Source organism: Oncorhynchus clarkii, chromosome 19 (genome assembly GCF_045791955.1).
Source record: "Oncorhynchus clarkii lewisi isolate Uvic-CL-2024 chromosome 19, UVic_Ocla_1.0, whole genome shotgun sequence".
Classification (NCBI taxonomy): domain Eukaryota; kingdom Metazoa; phylum Chordata; class Actinopteri; order Salmoniformes; family Salmonidae; genus Oncorhynchus; species Oncorhynchus clarkii.
Window position 1 is genome coordinate 17,007,548 of NC_092165.1, and position 23,706 is coordinate 17,031,253.

General features: G+C 49.6%; 2 protein-coding genes across 4 annotated transcripts in view; both read right to left on the bottom strand.

Annotated features, from left to right (window-relative positions):
* The window catches only part of LOC139374877 (E3 ubiquitin-protein ligase TRIM21-like), a 155,271-nt gene that overhangs the window by 56,179 nt on the left and 75,386 nt on the right, over positions 1–23,706 (bottom strand). The gene's annotated exons all lie outside the window — the stretch shown is intronic.
* On the bottom strand, positions 50–19,871 carry LOC139374872 (palmitoyltransferase ZDHHC5-A-like). 2 transcript variants are annotated; one of them, XM_071116054.1, is made up of 12 exons: positions 19,643–19,871; positions 15,607–15,728; positions 14,252–14,409; positions 13,466–13,638; positions 12,967–13,112; positions 12,269–12,882; positions 11,071–11,162; positions 10,261–10,387; positions 9,491–9,611; positions 9,047–9,159; positions 4,787–4,944; positions 50–2,765 (listed from the first exon to the last, which is right to left on the bottom strand). In XM_071116054.1, the coding sequence occupies exons 1-12, from the start codon at positions 19,795–19,797 to the stop codon at positions 2,537–2,539; spliced, it is 2,208 nt and encodes a 735-aa protein (XP_070972155.1). In that variant the 5' UTR covers positions 19,798–19,871; the 3' UTR covers positions 50–2,536. The 2 variants fall into 2 exon arrangements, with proteins under 2 accessions (XP_070972155.1, XP_070972154.1); XM_071116053.1 differs by lacking the exon at positions 12,269–12,882 and having other exon boundaries at positions 3,914–4,944; positions 13,010–13,112.

Here is a 23,706-nt window from a genome sequence, read left to right on the forward strand (position 1 = left end):
AATCACATAAGCGTCTTTAACATGAACGTTATGGTGCCACAATATTCACAACCTGCATTTTGGCGCCACCTTCTGATACATTGTGGTAGTGGCGGCATTTAAAGAGTTTACGGAGGGAGGTGAGACATGAAGCTTTGAGCTCCATCAGTGGCGGTTTCCTCTACTTACAGGCACCACTGAATGACGTAAACACCACAATCAATCTCTGTCCCCTCTATATCTTGTGTGGAAGAAATGTTGTGAGGTGCATGAAAATCTACTGTAACTGAGTCATCTTAACTGACCGATTTAAGTAACCTTTCATAGCTTTCATAGCCGCTGTGGAAACCTTCGGTTCTACTCAATGTGTAGTAAGTAGCCTGTGCATTACCAGACATAAGAAACTTCAACTACAAGCAGAACAAAGCACACTGCCTTTGGTTTTAAATACTTTATTACCAATGCTCAAACACACACTCACAGACGCACACGCCCACACACACAGCTATATAGTACATATCTTTTTATTTATTTTTATTTCAAAACACCCAATTCCCGGGCTCGTACTTGTCTAAACATCTGCAAGGGCATTGGCTGTTCCTGATGGCAGTCAAACGTCTTTGCCTTATTGGGCGACGTGCTCTTTTAGTCCTAGCCCATTTAGTTTCATTCTACTCTCCTGACTGGTCAAACAAACTGTCGGTTTATAGCAATGCCCTGTAAATTGTCCTAAAAATCTTGCAAAGGAAAGTAAAAAATAAATATAAAAAGGATGTTACTGACTTTTTTTTCAGCTGTCCATCTCATTGGTTTAACAGTTAACGAATAAAAGAGTAGGCTGAAATGAATCTCTTGCTCTCTACGGATTGGTCACGGCAAAGCATGTGATCCTCGCTAGTTTCCAGATAGGTCAGCTAGTGGCAACCGGAGACGTCATTATCTGGACCAATAAAACGAAACATTGGTTGTGTGTTATATGGCTCCCTATTCCTTATAGGTCCTGGTCAAAAGTGGTGCACTATATAGTGAATAGGGTGCCATTTCAGACAAATTATTACAAAGCTCAGAAGTAAACAACCAGAAGGTACAACGATAACTTGTCTCTGAAATATGCCCCACGAGAAGTCGAGTGGTTTACTGTGTATCAAAGGACTTTAAAATGCTACATCGCCTTTTATCATATACATTGGTTCCCATTAGCTGAACCATATAACAATTGTCCAGCTACTCTCTTTGGCTGAAGACTCAAAACCCAGCCTCTGATTGGCTGGTGCAGCCATCAATACAACTGAGCCGCGCTCTAGCGCCAAAATCGGAACTAGGAAACTGACATTTTCGACTTGCTAACTGGTTAAACGCGGCACTTGTTAGCCAGTTATAAATGTCCAAGTTCCGACTAGAACATGAACACGGCAACAGTTTTCCCCTGTTTTGGTTACAATTCTGAGATTAACTCAAACCAGAAAAACCCTATCAGGCCATTCAAAAAAATCTTGAACTTATCAACAGCTATATATATAGAGAGAGAAATTCATATAAAATAACATTTTGAAATTAAATATGTAAAATAAAAAAAATAAAAAACACTTATCTCCTTGATTTTCAAGGCCATTGCTCTAAAGTTTGTTTAGAAAAGGCCGCTCCATCTTTAAAGTACAGACCCAGCGATATATATTTTTTAACCATTCCATTGGTCCTTAAGTGAAATCTCCACCCACCCGGGGCACTGAGCCGGGAAAAACGAACTCTACCAATGACCCTGCCGTCTACTACAGTTTAGCATCTCCATTTCTGATTGGTCGAGAGGGAATGGCAGCGAGATCACTAGCCAATCACAGTGGTCAATAGTGGCCGGAGCGTGCCACTGTAACCTTTAAATGCCACTGATTGGAGGAAATCACCATAAATTCCAAACCATATAATTCTGTACAGAGAATGAATCATTACACATTTATGAATGAATGAATGAAAGTACTTCTTTTCTTTAAAAAAAAGGACTTTACACAGGCAGCCCAATTAAGATTTATTTTGCTCAATCAGATCCTTTTACATCAGCTCTTTTTCAGAGCTGATCTGATTGGTAAAAAAAAAAAAAGATCAGAATCCAGCTGCCTGTGTAAACGCAGCCATATTGATCTTCCTTGTTTTATCCAATAAAAGGCAAACCCAGTCATAACTGTCACTCAATCATTCCCACAGAGTTCAACCCGTCCAGAAATTGGTGGATTGTCAGAGTCCCGCCTCTTAAGGGGTATAATTGGATCCCTTGGCCCATACGCCCACCATGTCATAATGGTGCATTGTGTTCTTGAATGTGACTGGTTAAACAACTTCCTCCCGATTAGTTCTGTAGTTCCTTGACTGGAGGTCTCTGAATGAGAGAGGAAGTCCGGAGTCCATCGCATTTGGAAGAAGAGCAACTTTTAAAACGTCTGTTCATTAAAAGCTTTCCTCTCTCCTGAAGGGCCCGAGAGGCAGAAATATCATCAGTCCATCTCTGACCCCTCCTTCACCTCCAACGCCTGACACCATTAGTCGGAGTGGCCGTCCGTCAAACTCAGACTGAAATCTCATAGGTGGTCCCGCCGACGCCCGTCACCTTCTTCACCCCGCCCCCCAGCTTGTGGGCGGGGCTCTGGGTGTTTCCAGGGCTGGGATAGGCCTGTCCGGGGCGAGTGGACATGCTGATTGGGTGAGAGGGGGAGGAAGGGGTGGAGCCTGAGGAGGAAAGGGAGGACCTGGGCTGCCCGTTCGTCCGGCTGAGCAACTTCATCTGAATCTCGTCCCTGGATAGAGAGAACGAGAGATGGGAGGGAAAGAAGGATTAGTTAAGACGTTGGAGAGAAAGAGCACACTCGTAGTGTGTGTACTAAATGGCACCCTATCCCCTATATAGTGTACTACTTTTCACCAGGGCCCCCAAAAAATGCCCCTATTCACTATAGGGAATAGTGTGCCATTGTGGAAGCATTCATAATCAATCGATAGGATATGTCCACATCATGCAGGGGTGACCAAGGGCTGGTACATTACAGGTATCGTCCACTGTAATCCTATAGTCAAACAGAGGGACTTCATGCTGGACAACGGTAACACACACACACACACACACACACACACACACACACACACACACACACACACACACACACACACACACACACACACACACACACACACACACACACACACACACACACACACACACACACACACACACACACACACACACACACACACACAGAGGAGGATGAAACACATCCACAACTACATCGATAACACAACCGCGATCAATGGAGGACAAAATGCACTTTGAGACGAAAGAAAACATGGACTGCCTGCATCCCTCGGTTCCCTAAATGCTGCGCCTTTGGACCAGAAACTGGTCAACGGTAGTACACCATATAGGGAATAGCAAGTCATTACATAACATGTCATGTATTGTGACACAGCAACATGTTTCATGGCAGAGACCTGGACAGTCTTTACACCCGTCACATAACAAAAGGGAACCAGGACAGGTGATGGGGAGAGGCAGTAAGGGACAGACAACGACTAAATGGAACAACTGCAGTAGCTGGAAACAGACCGTTTCCGAGACAAAACGGGCGCGTACCAAATGGCAACATATTCCCTATAGAGTGCACTACTTCTCACCAGAGCCGCGGTCAAAAGTAGTGCACTCCATAGGGAATAGGGTGCCATTTAGAACTGAAAAAGAAAGAAAAGAAAAGAAAACAGAAGCAGTGAAGAGAAGACGCACCGACTCTACAGACGAGTGGAAAACAGACGATGGGGGGGTGGGGTGGGGGGGGGGGGAGAGGTAAAGGAACTCACAGGAGCCTGGGAGGAGGAGGAAGAAGAGGAGGAAGAGAAGGAGGAGAAGGAGGCAGCGGGCTGCAGTCAGTCAGTGAAGAGCAGAGCCGTTACTCACTTAGGTGCCTGGATCCCGCCCCCCCCTCCCCCTCCCCCTCCGGCCGACGCCTTGCGCACCATCCGGTACTGCATCTCCGCCGCCGCCGCCGAAGAGTACGACAGAGACTTCCCCAGCGGCGGGGGGTGGGGGGAGCGCGGGGGGTGTGTGGAGGGGGCCAGGGGGGTGTCCGTGGACCGGGTGCGGTACGGGTAGTGGTGGGGGGCGGCCGAGTCGGAGAGGAGCGGGGGCCGGGAGAAGCGGGAGGGTCTGGAGCTGTGGCTACTGTGGTGGTGGTGGTGTGGGTGGGGGGGTTGGGGGGCCGCGGAGGAGGGAGGGGGCTGAGAGTGGTGGGAGTGGGAGTGCGATTCCTGGAGGAGTCGCTCCCTCTCAGGGGGAGGCGGGGGGGAGGAGGAGGAGGAGGCGCGGAGATAGTGAGTGCGGTGTGGAGAGGAAAGGAGGGCTACGGAAGAGGCGGAGGGCTGGTGGAGCTCTGCGTCTCTCTGCTGGCTGAGTTGGGCCGACAGGTAGGGTGAGGAGTAGCCCAGGACGGGGGGCGGGGCGGGGGTACGGTGACGCCCGGGCGACATGTTGGGTGCGGCTGACTCAAAGTCAGGGCTCTCGGAGGGCGTGAGCAGGCTGTCATACGATAGGCTGCCGTTGCGCGGAGGAGGCGTCTGATTGGCCAGGCTCTTGTAGCTCGTGGAGGTCGTAGCCTCGGAGATGTGGGCCGCATTGTGGGCGGAGCCAGAACGCACGCTGGAAGAACGGGAAGCCCCTCCCCCTCCACTGGAAGATAGAACCGTTGGGTCTGAAAAGGAGGGGTAGGAACGTCCCCCTAGGGAGTAACCGGGGATACCGCCACCCCCTGACCCTGGTGCCCCCCCTACTGACCCCCCTCCTCCGGGTCTGTCTCCACCTCCTCCCAATCCTCCTCCCCCTCTCTCCCCTGGGGCCTCTCTCCCATCCAGGGTGGGTTCAGAGCGGAAGCCAGGCTGCTGGCTGGACTGGAGCAGAGAAGACGACTCCTTTAGACTATCCCCTCGATTCATCTGGTGGGGAGAGAGAGAGAGGGAGGGGAAGAGAGACGGAGAGAGAGAGAGGCCCAGAGAGAGAGAGAGAGAGAGAGAGAGAGAGAGACACAGAAAGAGAGACACAGAGAAAGAGACACAGAGAGAGAGAGACACAGAGAGAGAGAGAGAGACACAGAGAGAGAGAGACACAGAGAGAGAGAGAGACAGAGAGAGACACAGAGAGAGACAGAGACACACAGAGAGAGAGAGAGACACAGAGAGAGAGAGAGAGAGAGAGAGAGAGACACAGAGAGAGAGAGAGACAGAGAGAGAGAGAGACACAGAGAGAGAGAGAGAGAGAGAGAGAGAGAGAGAGAGAGAGAGAGAGAGCGAGAGAGAGAGAGAGACAGAGAGAAAGAGACAGACACAGAGAGAGAGAGAGACACAGAGAGAGAGAGAGAGAGAGAGAGAGAGAGAGAGACAGACACAGAGAGAGAGAGACAGAGAGAAAGATACACACACAGAGAGAGAGAGCGATACACACAGAGAGAGAGAGAGAGAGAGAGAGAGAGAGAGACACACAGAGAGAGAGAGAGAGAGAGAGAGGGAGAGAGAGAGTGAGGTGGAGGGAGAGATGAAGATAAAGAAGAGCCAGAGAGGAGGAGGGAGGGGGAAAAAAGAGGGAGAGAAGATAAGTCGTGTTAACTCTTTCCTTGTCATTGAATCCCACACTGGAAAGTGAAATGAGAATTGGATGTCCAAATGTACAGACAGCACTAGGCCACTACCAATAGAACCACAGTGGGGAAAAACCAGGTCGAACGAGGGAACAACTCTTTCAGACCAGATGCATGGGCTTCACTATTCACTACACACAAGGGGTCTGCAAGGGGGAAGAATATAGGGGCCTAGAGCTTTTAGAATGCCCACGTGGCTTCTGTTACAGTATGTTGTCTTTACAACACACAGGACAGAAAATTAAACACACACACACAGTATATGTAGCCAGGTGGCTGTGGGATGGGGGGGTGACATGTGTGCCCAGTGAAACAACAAGCTTGTGTCTCAAATGGCACCCTAGTCCACATTTAGTGCACTACTTTTGATCTGGGCTCTGAGGGGGGGGGGGGGGGGCGCCTGATAAAGAGCTCCTGACACATGGGGGCTGTTTCCCAAATGGCACCCTACCCCCTACATAGTGCACTATTTATGACCAGAGCCATACGGGGACCTGGTCAAAAAGTAGTGCACTTTATAAGGCAGGGATGGTGTTCGCAACTGCAGGTGGGTATGCGCACCTATACAACCCCCAAAACATTATAGTAGCCCCCCTTGGCAGCAGCTAAGCTTGCGCAATTCTACCACAGGTGGTTGGTGGCATCCTTAATTCGGGAGGACGGGCTCATGTTAATGGCCGGAGCGGGAAATCAGCGGAACGGTATCAAATACATCAAACACATGGTTTGCCATTCCATTGGCTCCGTTCCAGACAGTATTATGAGCCGTCCTCCCCTCAGCAGCCTCCACTGAATTCTACACATTTTGCAATGGGGCAGAGAGAAGTTTTTTTTGCAATTGAATAATTAATTTCATACAATTCTACTCATTTTGCCATGGGGCGTAGAGGAATGTTTGCAGTTTTTAATATGATATCGAATTCGACCATGATAACAAGTTTAGATACAAACTTAGCAATCAGATTTTTTTTTTTGACTGACTATCAGTAACTGACACAACAAGAGAAAAACTGCTGATGCACGACCAAATTACGATACTGCACCTTGTGTATTCTACTATTCGAACTCTCAACAGTAAGTTGAGACCCAGACTAAGTCCGAAAAAAAATATTTGTTTTGCTGGTCCCTTCAAAAGGCCTGCTGCGGCCAGTTGCCCATCCCTGTTATAGGGTGTCATTTGGGATGTAGGGTTGTTGTTTGGGTTGTTTGGGTTGTTGTTGTACTGAGCCTAAAGGAGGCTTGTGAGGCTCTGCCCGTTTGACTGTGCACCTTGATGCCCTCTTGTGGAGAAAACGTCAAACAACAGCTGGGCCATTGACAGTCCACTGTGTGATACGGCCGGTTGTGACACAGCCCGGGATCGAACCAGGGTCTGTAGCGACGCCTCCAGCACTGAGATGCAGTGCCTTAAACCACTGCGCCACCCGGGATTCCAGAATTGATGTAAGTGAATTATGGTCAGATTGTGTGACGTATAGGAAACACACCATACATGGGAAATAGGACAAATACAATGTGTTACAATGTGTTAATTAACTACCACAGTGTCTCCTGACCCCTCCTGTCTCAGCCTCCAGTATTTATGCTGCAGTAGTTTATGTGTCGGGGGGCTAGGGTCAGTCTGTTATATCTGGAGTACTTCTCCTGTCTTATCTGGTGTCCTGTGTCAATTTAAGTATGCTCTCTCTAATTCTCTCTTTCTTTCTCTCTCTCTCTCTGAGGACCTGAGCCCTAGGACAATGCCTCAGGACTACCTGGCATGATGACTCCTTGCTGTCCCCAGTCCACCTGGCCGTGCTGCTGCTCCAGTTTCAACTGTTCTGCCTGCGGCTATGGAATCCTGACCTGTTCACCGGACGTGCTACCTGTCCCAGACCTGCTGTTTTCAACTCTCTAGAGACAGCAGGAGCGGTAGAGATACTCTTAATGATCGGCTATGAAAAGCCAACTGACATTTACTCCTGAGGTGCTGACATGTTGCACCCTCGACAACTACTGTGATTATTATTATTTGACCATGCTGCTCATTTATGAACATTTGAACATCTTGGCCATGTTCTGTTATAATCTGGCCACCCCTCATAGCCTGGTTCCTCTCTAGGCTTCTTCCTAGGTTCTGGTCTTTCTAGGGAGTTTTTCCTAGACACTGTGCTTCTCCACCTGCATTGCTTGCTGTTTGGGGGTTTTAGGCTGGGTTTCTGTACAGCACTTTGAGATATCAGCTGACGTAAGAAGGGCTTTATAAATCAATTTGATTTGATACCACAAAATCTTTCTACAAGGAGAAATTGCTCGGGGAGAATCTCTTCTGCAATGGCATGGGGAGAGGTACAGGCTAAACGATGACACACAAGGTTGGGTAACAAGACATAAGAAAAGACACTCAAAATAAAGAAAAGAAAAAATACTCCTGCATTCACTTACTGATACTGTTCAACTGAAAGCCACTGAGTAACCAATCAAAAGGCGGGAAAAGAAGCCACAAGTAAAAACAGAGACGCATGAACAAATCAGAACAAATCAAAACGATTAAAGACAGACAGGCACGCAGCCAATGAGAACCCTGATATGTGAAATATTAAGCAGAGTCAGAGAGAACAGTGTCTGTGTGTGTGTGTGTGTGTGGGTGTGTGTGTGTTACCGGAGTAGAGAGAACAGTGTGTGTGTGTGTTACCGGAGTAGAGAGAACAGTGTGTGTGTGTGTGTGTGTGTGTGTGTGTGTGTGTGTGTGTGTGTTACCGGAGTAGTTTGACATGGATCATACCTCACACAGCACGCACATACTCTTTCAGACGCACACACACACACTCTCACACGTAATCACACAGAGACACACACACACACACTCTCACACGTAATCACACAGAGACACACACACACACTCTCACACGTAATCACACAGAGACACACACACTCTCACACGTAATCACACAGACACACACACACACTCTCACACGTAATCACAGACGCACACACACACTCTCACACGTAATCACAGACGCACACACACACACTCTCACACGTAATCACATAGAGACGCACACACACACTCTCACACGTAATCACATAGAGACACACTCTCACACGTAATCACACAGAAACACACACACTCTCACACGTAATCACACAGCGACACACACACTCTCACACAGAGACACACACACACGTAATCAGACGCACACACACACACTCTTACACGTAATTACAGAGACACACACACACTCTCACACGTAATCACACAGACACACACACACGTAATCACAGACGCACACACACTCTCACACGTAATCACACAGAGACACACACACACGTAATCACACAGATACACACACACACTCTCACACGTAGTCACACAGAGACACACAAGCTAGCTGGTTGGCATTAAGACAGTGGGTGTTTGTTACCTGGTTGGCGTAGGCATGAGTGAGGGCAGTGTGGTTCTTTCCCGGGCTGCTATAGGTCGGCCTGTACTTATACATGGTGGGTGTGGGCGGGGCTTTGCTCAGAAGACTACTCTCTGTGGAGAGAGGGAGAGGAAAAGAGCGAGAGCCTTAAATAAATTCACTCGGGGTACGTCATTGTTATCGTACGTAAACTTAGCTGGCAAAAATGAAATGTAAGTTGACTGATAGCACACTGTCATTCACAGCAACAACCTGGGCCGTGTTCATTAGGCACCAAACGTAAGATGACAAACGGAAACAGAGAGGGACTACCTGAACTTGTCCCAACCGAAAACGCTTGTTTACCTTCTCCGTTGCGAAACGTTTCCCTACACTAGTAGTAATGAACACAACTCTGGTGAACTGAGTGTGTGTTTCAATGCGAGTGTGTGTTTGTGTACGTACCCTCTGTGTGTTGTTCCTGGTGGCCTCTGGACAGGCCGGGGTACCTGAGCTCTGGTTTGGGGGGAGGAGGAGGCTCCGCATCACACGACTGACTCTCCATCATCTCCAGACTGCTTTTAGACTGAGTGAGATAGAGGGAGAGAGAGAGAGAGGGTGGGAGAGAGAGACAGAGAGAGAGAGAGGGTGAGAGAGAGAGAGGGTTGGAGAAAGAGAGAGAGAGAGGGTGAGAGAGAGAGAGGGTGGGAGAGAGAGAGAGAGAGAGGGTGGGAGAGAGAGAGAGAGAGGGTGGGAGAGAGAGAGAGAGGGAGAGAGGGTGGGAGAGAGAGAGAGAGGGTGGGAGAGAGAGAGAGAGGGTGGGAGAGAGAGAGAGAGAGGGTGGGAGAGAGAGACGGAGAGAGAGGGTGGGAGAGAGGGAGAGAGAGAGAGAGGGTGGGAGAGAGGGAGAGAGAGGGTGGGAGAGAGGGAGAGAGAGACGGAGAGAGAGAGAGAGGGTGGGAGAGACGGAGAGAGAGAGAGGGTGGGAGAGACGGAGAGAGAGAGAGAGTGGGAGAGACGGAGAGAGAGAGAGGGTGGGAGAGACGGAGAGAGAGAGAGGGTGGGAGAGACGGTGAGAGAGACGGAGAGAGTGACATTTAATAGAATAAATGTCAAAGTCTATAGAGACCAGTGTCGTGGCAACTGGAGAGCATTAACCATTCACAATACTGAGAGCAAGGATGAGCAATGTGTGTGTGTGTGTGTGTGCGCGTATGGGTCTTTGTGCGTCATACCCGGTGGAGGTCTCCATGGATACCGTTGTCGAGGACCTTAGCGGCCAGCTGGGTCTCAGTGAGCTGTGGCCGGAGGAACGGAGGCTGGACAACCACACCGTGAGGCTTCCTCTTCCTCCCCAGGTAACTGATGAAGACCACAACGGGTTGTATTATTAAAACGACAAGGAGGAAGAGGAGGAGAGTGAGAAGAGGGTCCCCGATGGAGAGGGAGAAAGGGCAGTAAAGAGAAGGAACGGACGAGGGAGAGCAAAGAAGCACCTGAGGATGAAGAGGACCCATAGAGATAGACAGAGGCCTCATCTTTGTATCTGTGCCAATATGGCGCCTGTGACAGCATCTCCATTTAAAAGTAGTCACTTCTTATTTAGTATATGGAAGAAAAAAAAAACGGAAAGATAATATCTGTGATTTTTCGCCACCTGCAATGTCAGAGTCCTGAACCAACTCGTATCATTCAGTTATGGTGGCCACTAGACGGCAGTGTTCTAGCTTAAACCCATTTCCAAACAAAGGCAGCCCAACTTGAAAAAGACAATGCTCTGGTCATTGGCTGGTTGCTCCCGACCCATAGGAAATCCCACCCAGTTGACTACTGTAAAAAGTCGGAAGCCCTCAATGGAAATGTCCACCTAGAGTCCTCTATCCAGCTCTATGAGGAACACAGTCTCGGGCGTCAATCAAACCCCTATAGCATGCAGGGATGACTGCAGCTCAACACACTGTTTGAACGGATAATAATACAACCAGATGTACACTATTAGCATACTGTAAATCCATAGACAACGATGATACAAGAGGGAGAGAGACCTGGGGGCTTGGGAGCTGCAGAGCACGTGAGAAATGTTCTTCCAACAGCCATTAGTGAAAGGGTTCACTCCTCCCCTAAACTTCCCCGTCACCTGGGGAGAAGAGAGAGAGAGAGAGAGAGAGAGGGGGAAAGACGGAGAGAAAGAGACAGGAGGGAGCGAGAAAGAGCCAGGAGGGAGAGAGAGAGAGGGGGAAAGACAGATAGGAGAGAGAAAGAGACGGGGAGAGAGGGAGAGAAAGAGACAGGAGGGAGAGAGAGAAAGAGACAGGAGGGAGAGAGGGAGAGAGCGAAAGAGACAGGAGGGAGAGAGAGAAAGAGACAGGAGGGAGAGAGGGAGAGAGAGAAAGAGACAGGAGGGAGAGACAGGAGAGAGAAAAGGAGATTAAAAAAAGAGAAAGATGACAGAAGATTTAAAAAAAAATAGGTTATTCATTTTCCTCAAGACAACATCCATTCATCAACACGACATATTTAAAGTGTAAACATCAAACATGGAGCTTTGAGCGCCAAAAATAAAAATGGGGGATAAATAGAGGGAGGGAGGGGTGAGGGAGAGGAGGACAGAGGATTATTCTCTCTCCTCGATGAGATGATGACCCGTACAGGGATGGGGGGGGGGGGGGGGGGGGGGGGTCACATTTTGGAGGATTATCGTGGCGCTGTTGTAGAGATGAAATGTTTTGGGCTTTTAGGAACAACGTCAACACAAACGCACACCAACGGTTCAGTTCTCAGACAGCAACAAAAGAGGTGCGCGACAGGAAACAACCGCGTCAGATAACAAGGTGTGACTGTTCGGGACGGGCTGGGCCGGAGTGCTGGATCTGAAGCAAACAAGGGGTCTTATGTATCTCTTCAAGGAGAAGGGGCATGAATAAGGCGCCCGTTGTGTCCTGTGTACATGACAAATAAACGTTGTTTTGGTTTTCATCTCGGTCTTTGTTTTCCAAGGGGATGAGCATATCTCTCACTATTTCTGTGATGACAGCTAATCTTTGCAATTGCAGGGTCAATTCTAGTCCAGGGGGCTGCCAGATTTGGGTCCAGCCTCTTGGCAACTAAGACACTTTGAAAAAGGGACAGTTATACCTGGTATGTGTGTGTTATACTTGTTCATTGGTGGTTTGTCCCCCGATGTGTGTGTGTGTGTTATACTTGTTCGTTGAGGTCCTCCCTCGGTGTGTGTGTGTGTTGTACCTGTTCGTTGGTGGTTTGTCCCTGGTGTGTGTGTGTGTTGTACCTGTTCGTTGGTGGTTCTCCCCCGGTGTGTGTGTGTGTTGTACCTTTTCGTTGGTGGTTCTCCCCCGGTGTGTGTGTGTGTGTTGTACCTGTTCGTTGTTGGTTCTCCCCCGGTGTGTGTGTGTGTTGTACCTGTTCGTTGGTGGTTCTCCCCCGGTGTGTGTGTGTGTGTGTTGTACCTGTTCGTTGGTGGTTCTCCCCCGGTGTGTGTGTGTGTGTTGTACCTGTTCGTTGGTGGTTCTCCCCCGGTGTGTGTGTGTGTGTGTGTTGTACCTGTTCGTTGGTGGTTCTCCCCCGGTGTGTGTGTGTTGTACCTGTTCGTTGGTGGTTCTCCCCTGGTGTGTGTGTGTGTGTTGTACCTGTTCGTTGGTGGTTCTCCCCCGGTGTGTGTGTGTGTTGTACCTGTTCGTTGGTGGTTCTCCCCCAGTGTGTGTGTGTGCTGTACCTGTTCGTTGGTGGTTCTCCCCTGGTGTGTGTGTGTGTTGTACCTGTTTGTTGGTGGTTCTCCCCCGGTGTGTGTGTGTGCTGTACCTGTTCGTTGGTGGTTCTCCCCTGGTGTGTGTGTGCTGTACCTGTTCGTTGGTGGTTCTCCCCTGGTGTGTGTGTGTGCTGTACCTGTTTGTTGGTATTTCTCCCCCGGTGTGTGTGTGCTGTACCTGTTCGTTGGTGGTTCTCCCCTGGTGTGTGTGTGTGCTGTACCTGTTCGTTGGTGGTTCTCCCCCGGGCCACCAGTACCATGTGGAAGCCAGTGAGACCAGCCACCGGGATGAAGAAGAGACCAGCCACACACATCACTGCCATACTGAGAGACCAGGGGTTAAGGAGGCAACAGTGACGCCAAATAACACACTCACCGTGCGCGTCGCAAATGGCACCCTATTCCTTACATAGTGCACTACGTTTTGACCAGCGCTCATTCGGGACGCAGGCATAGACTTCCCGAAAAAAAAAAGTGTTGAAAATGAAATACTCGTGAGACGCACGCCGTCCGACAGACAGAAACCCAGGAATCTACCGCCCCAAAAACATACACATGAACCAAACTACACATCCAACCGCACACACTCTCACAACAAAACACACACACACTAACCCTCACCCCCGACGCCCAGACTCGTGGCTTGTCGGACATCCCAACACCTATGTACAGGATACGTGACGGCAGAGTGGACCGTGTCCAGCTGCTGTGTGTGGTAGAGGACGTAGAGCAGGCCGAAGCCAAACACTCCCATGATGTGGACCGTCAGGGACAGCAGGAACAGGAAGAAGTGGCGGTAGTTCCTCCGGCCGATACAGTTGTTCACCCACGGGCAGTGGTGGTCGAAGTCCTGGAGGAGGGGAGAGAGGGGGGGGGGGGGGGGGCAGGAGCAAAAAGGGCAAGTTAGAGCCATTTGTACAAAGTTAAAAAGGGACAGTGCGAAATTTGGTCTGTTTATGTGAAACACTGACAGTAGAAGTCAGTCTCCACTGTTTGTGCCCAGTACGCGTATTGCACTTTTACTTGGAGAGGACGAGAGCTTTGCGCCAGAGCGTCCAACTCTTTGTTTCTCGGGCGCCCCCCTCCCCCTGCAAGGGTGGTCGCCTCTCTGGTCGCATAGGATAGTGGAGGCTATTATATTGACCTTAGATAACAGTGGGTTGAATCCCTGGGGCGGGGCTGAGGGCTCATTCCACCACAGGTTTGTTCAAAGGCATCTCTTAAGAGCTGGGATCTCCTGGAGAACTACCTTCCTGTAGGTTTTCACGCCACTTGTAACTAACCTGATTTAGCCTCTCAACCAGGTACTTATTCAAATCAGGTGTGCTAGATTAGGGTTGCAGTGAAAAGCTACAGGACGATAGCTCTCCCGGGAACAGGGTTGGAGAGCCCTGCTTTAGAGGATACGTGATGTTGACCCCGTCCAGCTGCATGTTGATGTGAGATGGTGTGTGTGTGTGTACCTCCACACAGTTGTCACACACGGAGCAGTGTGAGCAGCGGGGCGGTCTGTAGAAGCGGCAGGTGGAACACCACTTCATCCTGACCTGGATGCCCCGGATCTCCACCGTCTTATAGAGCGGAGCGCGGAAATCATCCTCCTTGTCCTCATCCTCATCCGCTGGAGAAACACAAACACTGTTAATAAACTAGCCTGAACACACACCCTTACTTAGATCAGCATGAACAGACACCCTTACTTAGATCAGCATGAACACACACCCTTACTTAGATCAGCATGAACAGACACCCTTACTTAGATCAGCATGAACACACACCCTTACTTAGATCAGCATGAACACACACCCTTACTTAGATCAGCATGAACACACACCCTTACTTAGATCAGCATGAACACCCCCCCCACCTTACTAGATCAGCATGAACATGAACCCCCCCCCACCTTACTAGATCAGCATGAACACCCCCCCCCCACCTTACTAGATCAGCATGATCACACCCCCCCCCACACCTTACTAGATCAGCATGAACATCCCCCCCTTACTATATCAGCATGAACACCCCCCCCCCCCTTACTAGATCAGCATGAACACATCAGCACGAACATCCCCCCCTTACTAGATCAGCATGAACCCCCCCCTAGATCAGCATGAACATCCCCCCTTACTAGATTAGCATGAACACCCTCCCCTTACTAGATCAGCTAGATCAGCATGAACATCAGCATGAACACCCCCTCTACTAGATCAGCATGAACACCCCCTCTACTAGATCAGCATGAACACCCCCTTACTAGATCAGCATGAACAACATCAGCATGAACACCCCCTCTACTAGATCACATGAACCCCCCCTTACTATATCAGCATGAACACATGAACCCCCCCTACTAGATCAGCATGAACACCCTCCCTTAGATCAGCATGAACACACACCCTTACTTAGATCAGCATGAACACACACCCCTTAGATCAGCATACTTAGATCAGCATGAACACCCCCCCCCCACAGCATGAACACCCCCCCCCCCCCCTTACTAGATCAGCACGAACATCCCCCCCTTACTTGATCAGCATGAACACCCCCCCTTACTAGATCAGCATGAACACCCCCCCCTTACTAGATCAGCATGAACATCCCCCCCCTTACTAGATCAGCATGAACACCCCCCCCCCCTTACTAGATCAGCATGAACCCCCCCCCCCCCCTTACTAGATCAGCTTGAACACACACCCTTACTAGATCAGCTTGAACACACACCCTTACTAGATTAGCATGAACACACACCCTTACTAGATCAGCATGAACACCCCCAGGGAGCATGAGATGTTGTTTTTCATCTGTGCAACACACACACCTCTGGGGAAGATGCCCGGGTCCATGAAGGTGGCCATGCAGAAGTTGGCCAGGACAAACAGGAAGGTGACACCGTTGTAGATCGGCACGACAACCGAGAACTGCTCCGACAGCCATGGACACCTGAAAGAGAGAGGGAGGGAGAAAAAGAGAGGGAATTACGTTAGATCAATTGTCTTTATTCATAACAAGAAGCACAGTGTTTTTGACAGGGAGGGCAGTGGCACTACAGGAGCAAAACTGTCAACAGTATCTGTTTAGGAAGAGCTTGTCTCATTGCCATGGGAACGGGGTGACCCACATATGGGGACCACATGTTGCATAGACAACGGGCCAACACCCTGAAACACAGGGAGAGAGACAGAGAGAGATAGTTCATGCTAGGTTTAGCCAAGACTGCGCATTTGTCTAGTGAATAAAGCACTTTCTGATTGAACCGAGTTGAGCAAATTCAGAGGAAGACGGATTGAAAAAAAGAATGAGAGAGAGAGAGAGAGAGAGAGAGAATGACAGCTCTTTATTAAGGGTGACAGATGCTGGCCTATTTTCCCTCTATTCCAGCACGGTGGTGGTTGTTGTTGTAATCTGGAGCAGAGATATGACCTGACAGGCCGCTCCAGACACACTGACAGGAGACGACCTACCTGCCTGACGAGCTCCACACACACCCTGACGTTGATCTGTCCTGTCTATCCTACTCTGCACTACTACTGTCACACACTCAACTGTGTGTGAGTATGAAAGAAAAGAGAAAGCTGAGGAGCATGTTGAGTAGGGAGAGAGCCGAGGAGCATGTTGAGTAGGGAGACAGCCGAGGAGCATGTTGAGTAGAGAGAGAGAGCTGAGGAGCATGATGAGTAGAGAGCGAGAGAGAGTTGAGGAGCAAGTTGAGCAGGGAGAGCGAGAGAGAGCTGAGGAGCATGTTGAGTAGGGAGAGAGCCGAGGAGCATGTTGAGTAGGGAGAGAGCTGAGGAGCATGTTGAGTAGAGAGAGCTGAGGAGCATGTTGAGTAGGGAGAGAGCTGAGGAGCATGATGAGTAGAGAGCGAGAGAGAGCTGAGGAGCATGTTGAGTAGGGAGAGAGCTGAGGAGCATGTTGAGTAGGGAGAGAGCTGAGGAGCATGTTGAGTAGATAGAAAAAGAGAGAGAATTGAGGAGCATGTTGAGTAGAGAGAGCTGAGGAGCATGTTGAGTAGGGAGAGAGCTGAGGAGGATGTTGAGTAGAGAGAGAGCTGAGGAGCATGTTGAGTAGAGAGACAGCTGAGGAGCATGTTGAGTAGGGAGAGAGGGCTGAGGAGCATGTTGAATAGGGAGAGAGCTGAGGAGCATGTTGGGTAGAGAGAGAGAAAGAGAGAGCTGAGGAGCATGTTGAGTAGAGAGCTGAGGAGCATGTTGAGTAGAGAGAGAGCTGAGGAGTATGTTGAGTAGGGAGAGAGCTGAGGAGCATGTTGAGTAGAGAGCTGAGGAGCATGTTGAGTAGGGAGAGCGAGAGACCTGAGGAGCATGTTGAGTAGAGAGAGAGAGCTGAGGAGAATGGTGAGCAGGGAGAAAGCAGAGGAGCATGTTGATTAGGGAGAGAGCTGAGGAGCACGTTGAGTAGGGAGAGAGCAGAGGAGCATGTTGAGTAGGGAGAGAGAGAAAGAGAGGGCTGAGGAGTATGTTGAGTAGGGAGAGAGCTGAGGAGCATGTTGAGTAGAGAGAAAGAGAGCTGAGGAGCATGTTGAGTAGAGAGAGAGAGAGAGCTGAGGAGCATGTTGATTAGGGAGAAAGCTGAAGAGCATGTTGAGTAGGGAGAGAGCCGAGGAGCATGTTGAGTAGGGAGAGAGAGAGAGCTGAGGTGCATGTTGAGTAGGGAGAGAGAGAGAGAGCTGAGGAGCATGTTGAGTAGAGAGAGAGAGAGCTGAGGAGCATGTTGAGTAGAGAGAGAGAGAGCTTAGGAGAATGCTGAGCAGGGAGAAAGCAGAGAAGCATGTTGAGTAGGGAGAGAGCCGAGGAGCATGTTGAGTAGGGTGAGAGCCGAGGAGCATGTTGAGTAGGGAGAGCGAGAGAGAGAGCTGAGGAGCATGTTGAGTAGAGAGAGAGGGCTGAGGAGCATGATGAGTAGGGGAGAGAGAGAGAGCCGAGGAACATGTTTAGTAGAGAGAGAGCTGAGGAGCATGTTGAGTAGGGAGAGAGCTAAGGAGCATGTTGAGTAGGGAGAGAGCTGAGGAGCATGTTGAGTAGAGAGAGAGAGCTGAGGAGCATGTTGAGTAGGGAGAGAGCTGAGGAGCATGTTGAGTAGAGAGAAAAAGAGAGAGAATTGAGGAGCATGTTGAGTAGAGAGAGCTGAGGAGCATGTTGAGTAGAGAGAGCTGAGGAGCATGTTGAGTAGGGAGAGAGCTGAGGAGCATGTTAAGTAGGGAGAGAGCTGAGGAACATGTGTAGAGAGAGAGAAAGAGAGAGCTGAGGAGCATGTTGAGTAGAGAGCTGAGGAGCATGTTGAGTAGGGAGAGAGCTGAAGAGCATGTTGAGTAGAGAGAGAGAAAGCTGAGGAGCATGTTGAGTAGGGAGAGAGCTTAGGAGCATGTTGAGTAGGGAGAGAGAAAGAGAGAGAGCTGCGGAACATGTTGAGTAGAGAGAGCTGAGGAGCATGTTGAGTAGGGAGAGAACTGAGGAAAATGTTGAGTAGAGAGAAAAAAAGAGAGAGCTGAGGAGCATGTTGAGTAGAGAGAGCTGAGGAACATGTTGAGTAGAGAGAGCTGAGGAACATGTTGAGTAGAGAGAGCTGAGGAGCATGTTGAGTAGAGAGAGAGCTAAGGAGCATTATGAGTAGAGAGAGAGCTGAGGAGAATGTTGAGTAGGGAGAGAGAGAGAGCTGAGGAACATGTGTAGATAGAGAGAGGAGAATGGTGAGCAGGGAGAAAGCAGAGGAGCATGTTGAGTAGGGAGAGAGCTGAGGAGCATGTTGAGTAGGGAGAGAGCTGAGGAGCATGTTGAGTAGGGAGAGAGCTGAGGAGCATGTTGAGTAGGGAGAGAGCTGAGGAGCATGTTGAGTAGGGAGAGGGCTGAGGAGCATGTTGAGTAGGGAGAGGGCTGAGGAGCATGTTGGGTAGAGAGAGAGAAAGAGAGAGCTGAGGAGCATGTTGAGAAGAGAGAGCTGAGGAACATGTTGAGAAGAGAGAGAGCTGAGGAGCATGTTGAGTAGGGAGAGAGGGAGAGAGAGAGCTGAGGAGCATGTTGAGTAGAGAGAGCGAGAGAGAGCTGAGGAGCATGTTGATTAGGGAGAGAGCTGAGGAGCATGTTGAGTGGAGAGAGAGAGCTGAGGAACATGTTGAGTAGAGAGAGAGAGAAAGCTGAGGAGCATTTTGAGTAGAGAGAGCTGTGGAGCATGTTGAGTAGAGAGAGAGCTGTGGAGCATGTTGAGTAGAGAGAGAGCTGAGGAGCATGTTGAGTAGAGAGAGAGAGCTGAGGAGCATGTTGAGTAGAGAGAGAGAGAGAGCTGAGGAGCATGTTGAGTAGAGAGAGAGAGAGCTGAGGAGCATGTTGAGTAGAGAGAGAGAGAGCTGAGGAGCATGTTGAGTAGAGAGAGAGAGAGCTGAGGAGAATGCTGAGTAGAGAGAGAGCTGAGGAGCATGTTGAATAGAGAGAGAGCTGAGGAGCATGTTGAGTAGAGAGAGAGCTGAGGAGCATGTTGAGTAGAGAGAGGAGTGCGTGTGAGTGTCAGGAGTATGTGTGTCTTTACGTCTGACGTTGCTCTGCTCTGTCCCATTGCCAGGGGTTAACTGACTGTGCACTACTCAATAACTGTCACACTACAGGCAGGCGGTAGGTAGGGGACTGGTGTGTCCGAATTGATGTGCATGTGAGTGTGTCTTTCTTGAAAGGCAGAGAAGGGTGTGTGTGGTGGTAAGTGTTTATGTAAAGGTGTGGGTGTGTTTGAGGAGACTGTATTGTGTGTGTGTGTGTGTGTGTGACTTGTGTAGGACGTGTTCACGCCATGCGTTTGAGCATCTGTGTATGACGTGTGTATATGACGTGGGGGGGTATGGTCGTACTCACGTGAAACAGAAGAAGAGTGTGGTGGATCCCACCAGGAAGGCCGTTGCCGCCGACACAGGCACGTAGCGGGACGGGCGAAGTGGCCGGGATGGGGAGGCGGTATGGGGGGGCGAGGGGAGGCCACCCGCACCCCCACTCTTACTGCTGCCCGGCATCACACAGGGGGAGAGGGGAGGGGGGCTATAATGCCTTTGATTACTCAGGGAGGGGGGGGGGGGGGGGGGGGTAGAGGGGAGGGGGGGACGGTGGAATTACCCCACCCAGGGAGGGTGGGGATGAGGGGGTAGGGAGGATTTGTTCGGGGTGTGTGGATGGAGGGATTATAGATAAAGAGGGAGGGAGAGATTAAGAGAAAGAGCACATAGAGAGAGAGAGAGAGAGAGAGAGAGAGGGAGAGGGATTGAAGTGGTTAGAGAGGGAGGTAGAGGAGTCCCCTTCTCAATCGGAGCAGGACGAGAGAAGACCAGCGTTTCTGCATGTTCACCGGAAAGAGGGGGGGTGAAAAGAAAGAAGGGGTAGATTGGCCCCTCCCTAAACCGCGTGTTCAATAAAACAACTCTGTCCCTTTGCTTGAAGTTGTTTGACGTCTATTCAACTTGACCGTTGGCCTCGTCTAAGAGGAGGTGGTAAGAAAAGACAGAGGCTATTTGAAAGGAGAGGGTAAGACAGAGATAGAGGGGGGGGGGGGGGGGGGGGTATTTGATTGAGATGCACTCTGCCAGCCGCTAGAGGCTTTAAAGAGCCTCCGCGATAAGGCCTTTGTTATGCTGTCCTCCGGACAACACACAGGTCAACATAAAGGTCAACATGAAAGGTAAACAGAGCCACTACTTAAAGTCGTGCTCTTGTAAGATTGAGGCGTTGCCGCTCTATGCATGAACTACTGACTTATAGGGGGGGGGGGGGGGGACAACAACAACTTCTGCTCAATCGTGTGTCAATCTCAAGGCTGATACTTTTGAATTGCTTGGTTTTTCCTTTAGTCTTTAAACTGGTTCCTTACAGTGGATTTGGGTCAACGCCTTGACATTTTAAAGGGGAATTTCAAGAAATGTGCGCGTGCGTGCGAGAGGTAAATAACTTCATTGAAGGCTTAGTGATTTTACGATACAAAAATAAAATAGTGCAACAAATAGAAAAGAAGAAAAAGCTGTGATATGGCTTGATTGTTTGGGTGTGGAGTATAAAAACCTTGGACGCTCCCTTTTCAAATGAAAACAAGTAGGACGTCCTAGTAAAACATGATGTATGATTTGGTGAAAGCGGTTTTAACTTACATTTCTTCTTAATTTATTACAATCCTACTCTCATCTAGTCGCCTAGACTCCGAAACCGTTTCAAAAACACTCAACTCGACTTTCGGGCGTCAAAATGTCAGTTAGGTACAGGGGGATGAGGCAGATCGCCTTGGTTGACCTGCTATACATTCCCTGTTCAATGAAAGCCCGCAGCAATAACTTATTATTTCAAAGAGCTCTGGTCCAGTTCAATGACATTGACCCAATAACCTTCTCCCCTTCCAGACTAAGATGACAGGTTGTTTTGGTCTGTAGCTTGGACGGTCTGTCGACTGTTCAGTCTGTACACTACTCGGTCTGTGATGCAGATTCGACTGAGTATGGATTTGGTTCTGACACAGATGTTTTAAAAGGGTTTGAAGCGATTGAGGAGGTAGAGACTGACTGCAAGGTTTTTGATTTGTCGCAGGTAAAAAAGACATAAAAAGATCGCAACTTAATCGTTTCTTTTCTGCCTCGATAGAAAGGTAGGCTATCACTGTAGCTGGTCTAGTGTGTAAACAGGTAGTTGATATGCATAATGAGGGAGAGAGAAAAACCAAGGGAGAGAGAAAAACCAAGGGAGAGAGAAAGGCAGAGCAAAATGGCCTTTGATTGTGGCCAAGTGGGATTCTTGTCTCTGGTTATTTTGCTCCCTGGTCGGCTCAATCGTCATATGAGATAGGAAAAACAAAACATCAAAACGAGAGCAAAAAAAATCAGCAAAGACTAATGTCAAGAAGTCAGCTAGTTTCCTTACTAATTAAATGGCTGTCCCTTCAGTCCAAACAGCGTCTTAAAAAACGCCAATGTGCGCGTAGACGGACTCTCAGACTTTGTTCTTCCTGGTCGGGGCATCCCTGAGCCAATGGGAGACAAGCAGGAAGTCTCAGCGGTCGATCCCACATATCCAAAACACCCTTAAAAAGGTCCTCCTGAAAAAATTGTTGAAAAAAAAAAAAAAGATTAAAAAATAAATAAATAGCAATGTGAAGTTGAACCCAGAGAGGAAGGATGGGGGCCTGGAAGCTGTATTCCTAGTGGGGGGGGGGGCTGATGAGCTCCTCCCCAGTGTCTGTAGACTCAAGGCCTAGCTGTGTTAGCTAGCCAAGGAGAGAAAGATGAGGCGGGCTTGTTAGTTACATAAGCCTCCGTCTCACTGAGCGAGGCAGCCAGCCAGCCATTCCCCCAGGGCCATTCCTCTACTTCCGTCCCCCAGCAGAGTGCAACGCACCCTCCCACCACAACCCCTGAGAACCAACTGAGTCTCGGAGTGCGAGTCTGAGTGACTGTGAGACGTTTATGTGACTCTCTAGGGCTACTTCTAGAGGAGTGTGTGTGATTATGTGTGTGTCTGTGTTAGTCTATGTCTATCCGTCTCTGTTCGTGTCCGTCTCTACGTCTGTGTGAGTGTCTGTGCGAGTGTGTGTGGGTGTGTGTGAAGGGGGAGGGTGGCAGTTAGGAGAGCAGTGTGATAATCTGTAATAAAGAGAACTTAAATCCAACAGGTTTTCCAACGGGCATGGTCACTCTCTCCACCCCTGCTGTGGTGTCACTTGTGATCTTCCTCTCTTTAGCCAGATGTGTGTGGCAGGGCCTCTAGATGTCTGCTGGGATACAGCTCCTAGAAGGAGGGAGGAGGGGGGTGGGGGGGGGGAGAACAAGGGAGGGTAGAGAGAGACAGATGTGATAGAGGGAAAGAAAAGGGGAGGGTGGGAATAAGAGGGGGAGGAAAAGTGTGGGAGAGAGATACGTGTTTAGCTCCATCGTGAACCACGGACAATTCTATGGACGGGGCTCCATCGTAAAACAAAACAGCATTCAATGTCGAGCACCAACTAGTCCCGCAGGAATGCTTCGGTTGTTCACCTAGCTTCTGCTGTGTAAGTTATCTGCTGCTGTCACTGAGTGAGTGAGTCCGTCAACCTCGAGTGTGTCTGTGGGCAATATATTTATTATTTCTTTCTCTCGGGCCAGCAATCATTCTGGTTCCTAAAAACTAATCCATAAAAACAAGGTGTGTGATTGGGTCTGGCAGATATTCCGTTAGCCCTCCAGGGACTCATCTGAAAGAGTGTGAAAACAAAAATAGATAGATAAAAAAAATAAAAAATTAAAAATTGTACTGTCCCACGTCTCGAAACAGCGTTTGACAAGGTGTTGAGAGGTGACGGTTTTCATGTTCCGCCAACTCAATGGGAGTTGAGCCCTTATAACCAGGGCGCCCTGCGTGCCATCCAGACACAACCCACGTTAGAGAGGGCGTGAACCGTGAACGTACGAGTGAGACTGAGTGAATGTGAGTGACTGATTCTGGGCCCGCGAAGGACGCCACGGTTGGAAGGAAATGAGAGCGCGCTCTTCGAGACAGAGGGTTCAACCTGAACTTGCACAATAACAACGCTCATTTTGCCGTTTCTCCAGAAGTCCCTACCCTCCTCTGTTGAAATACGTTCTCCAGAACCCCTTGTACACCACATTAGATGAGAAGACGGGGCACCTGAGATCAAGCACCATTCAGACTCATGAATTTCACTGAACCACCACAGAGTCCTAAGTCCTTATTGACTCGTGGGTGGGGGGGTGCATTTATACTGGCTTAGCACCCCCCCCCCCCTCAATCTCAAAGTGCTTTAAACTGTTTTGGGTTGAATTGTCCGTTCCTCAAATCAATTAGGTGCTCCCTATCTCCCCTTCGACAGTTGAAGTAGTCAACTCAACACCGGTCACTGTGTGACATCCTTCCCAGGGGGGGGGGGGGGGGGGGGGGGGTCGTATTCATTAGGC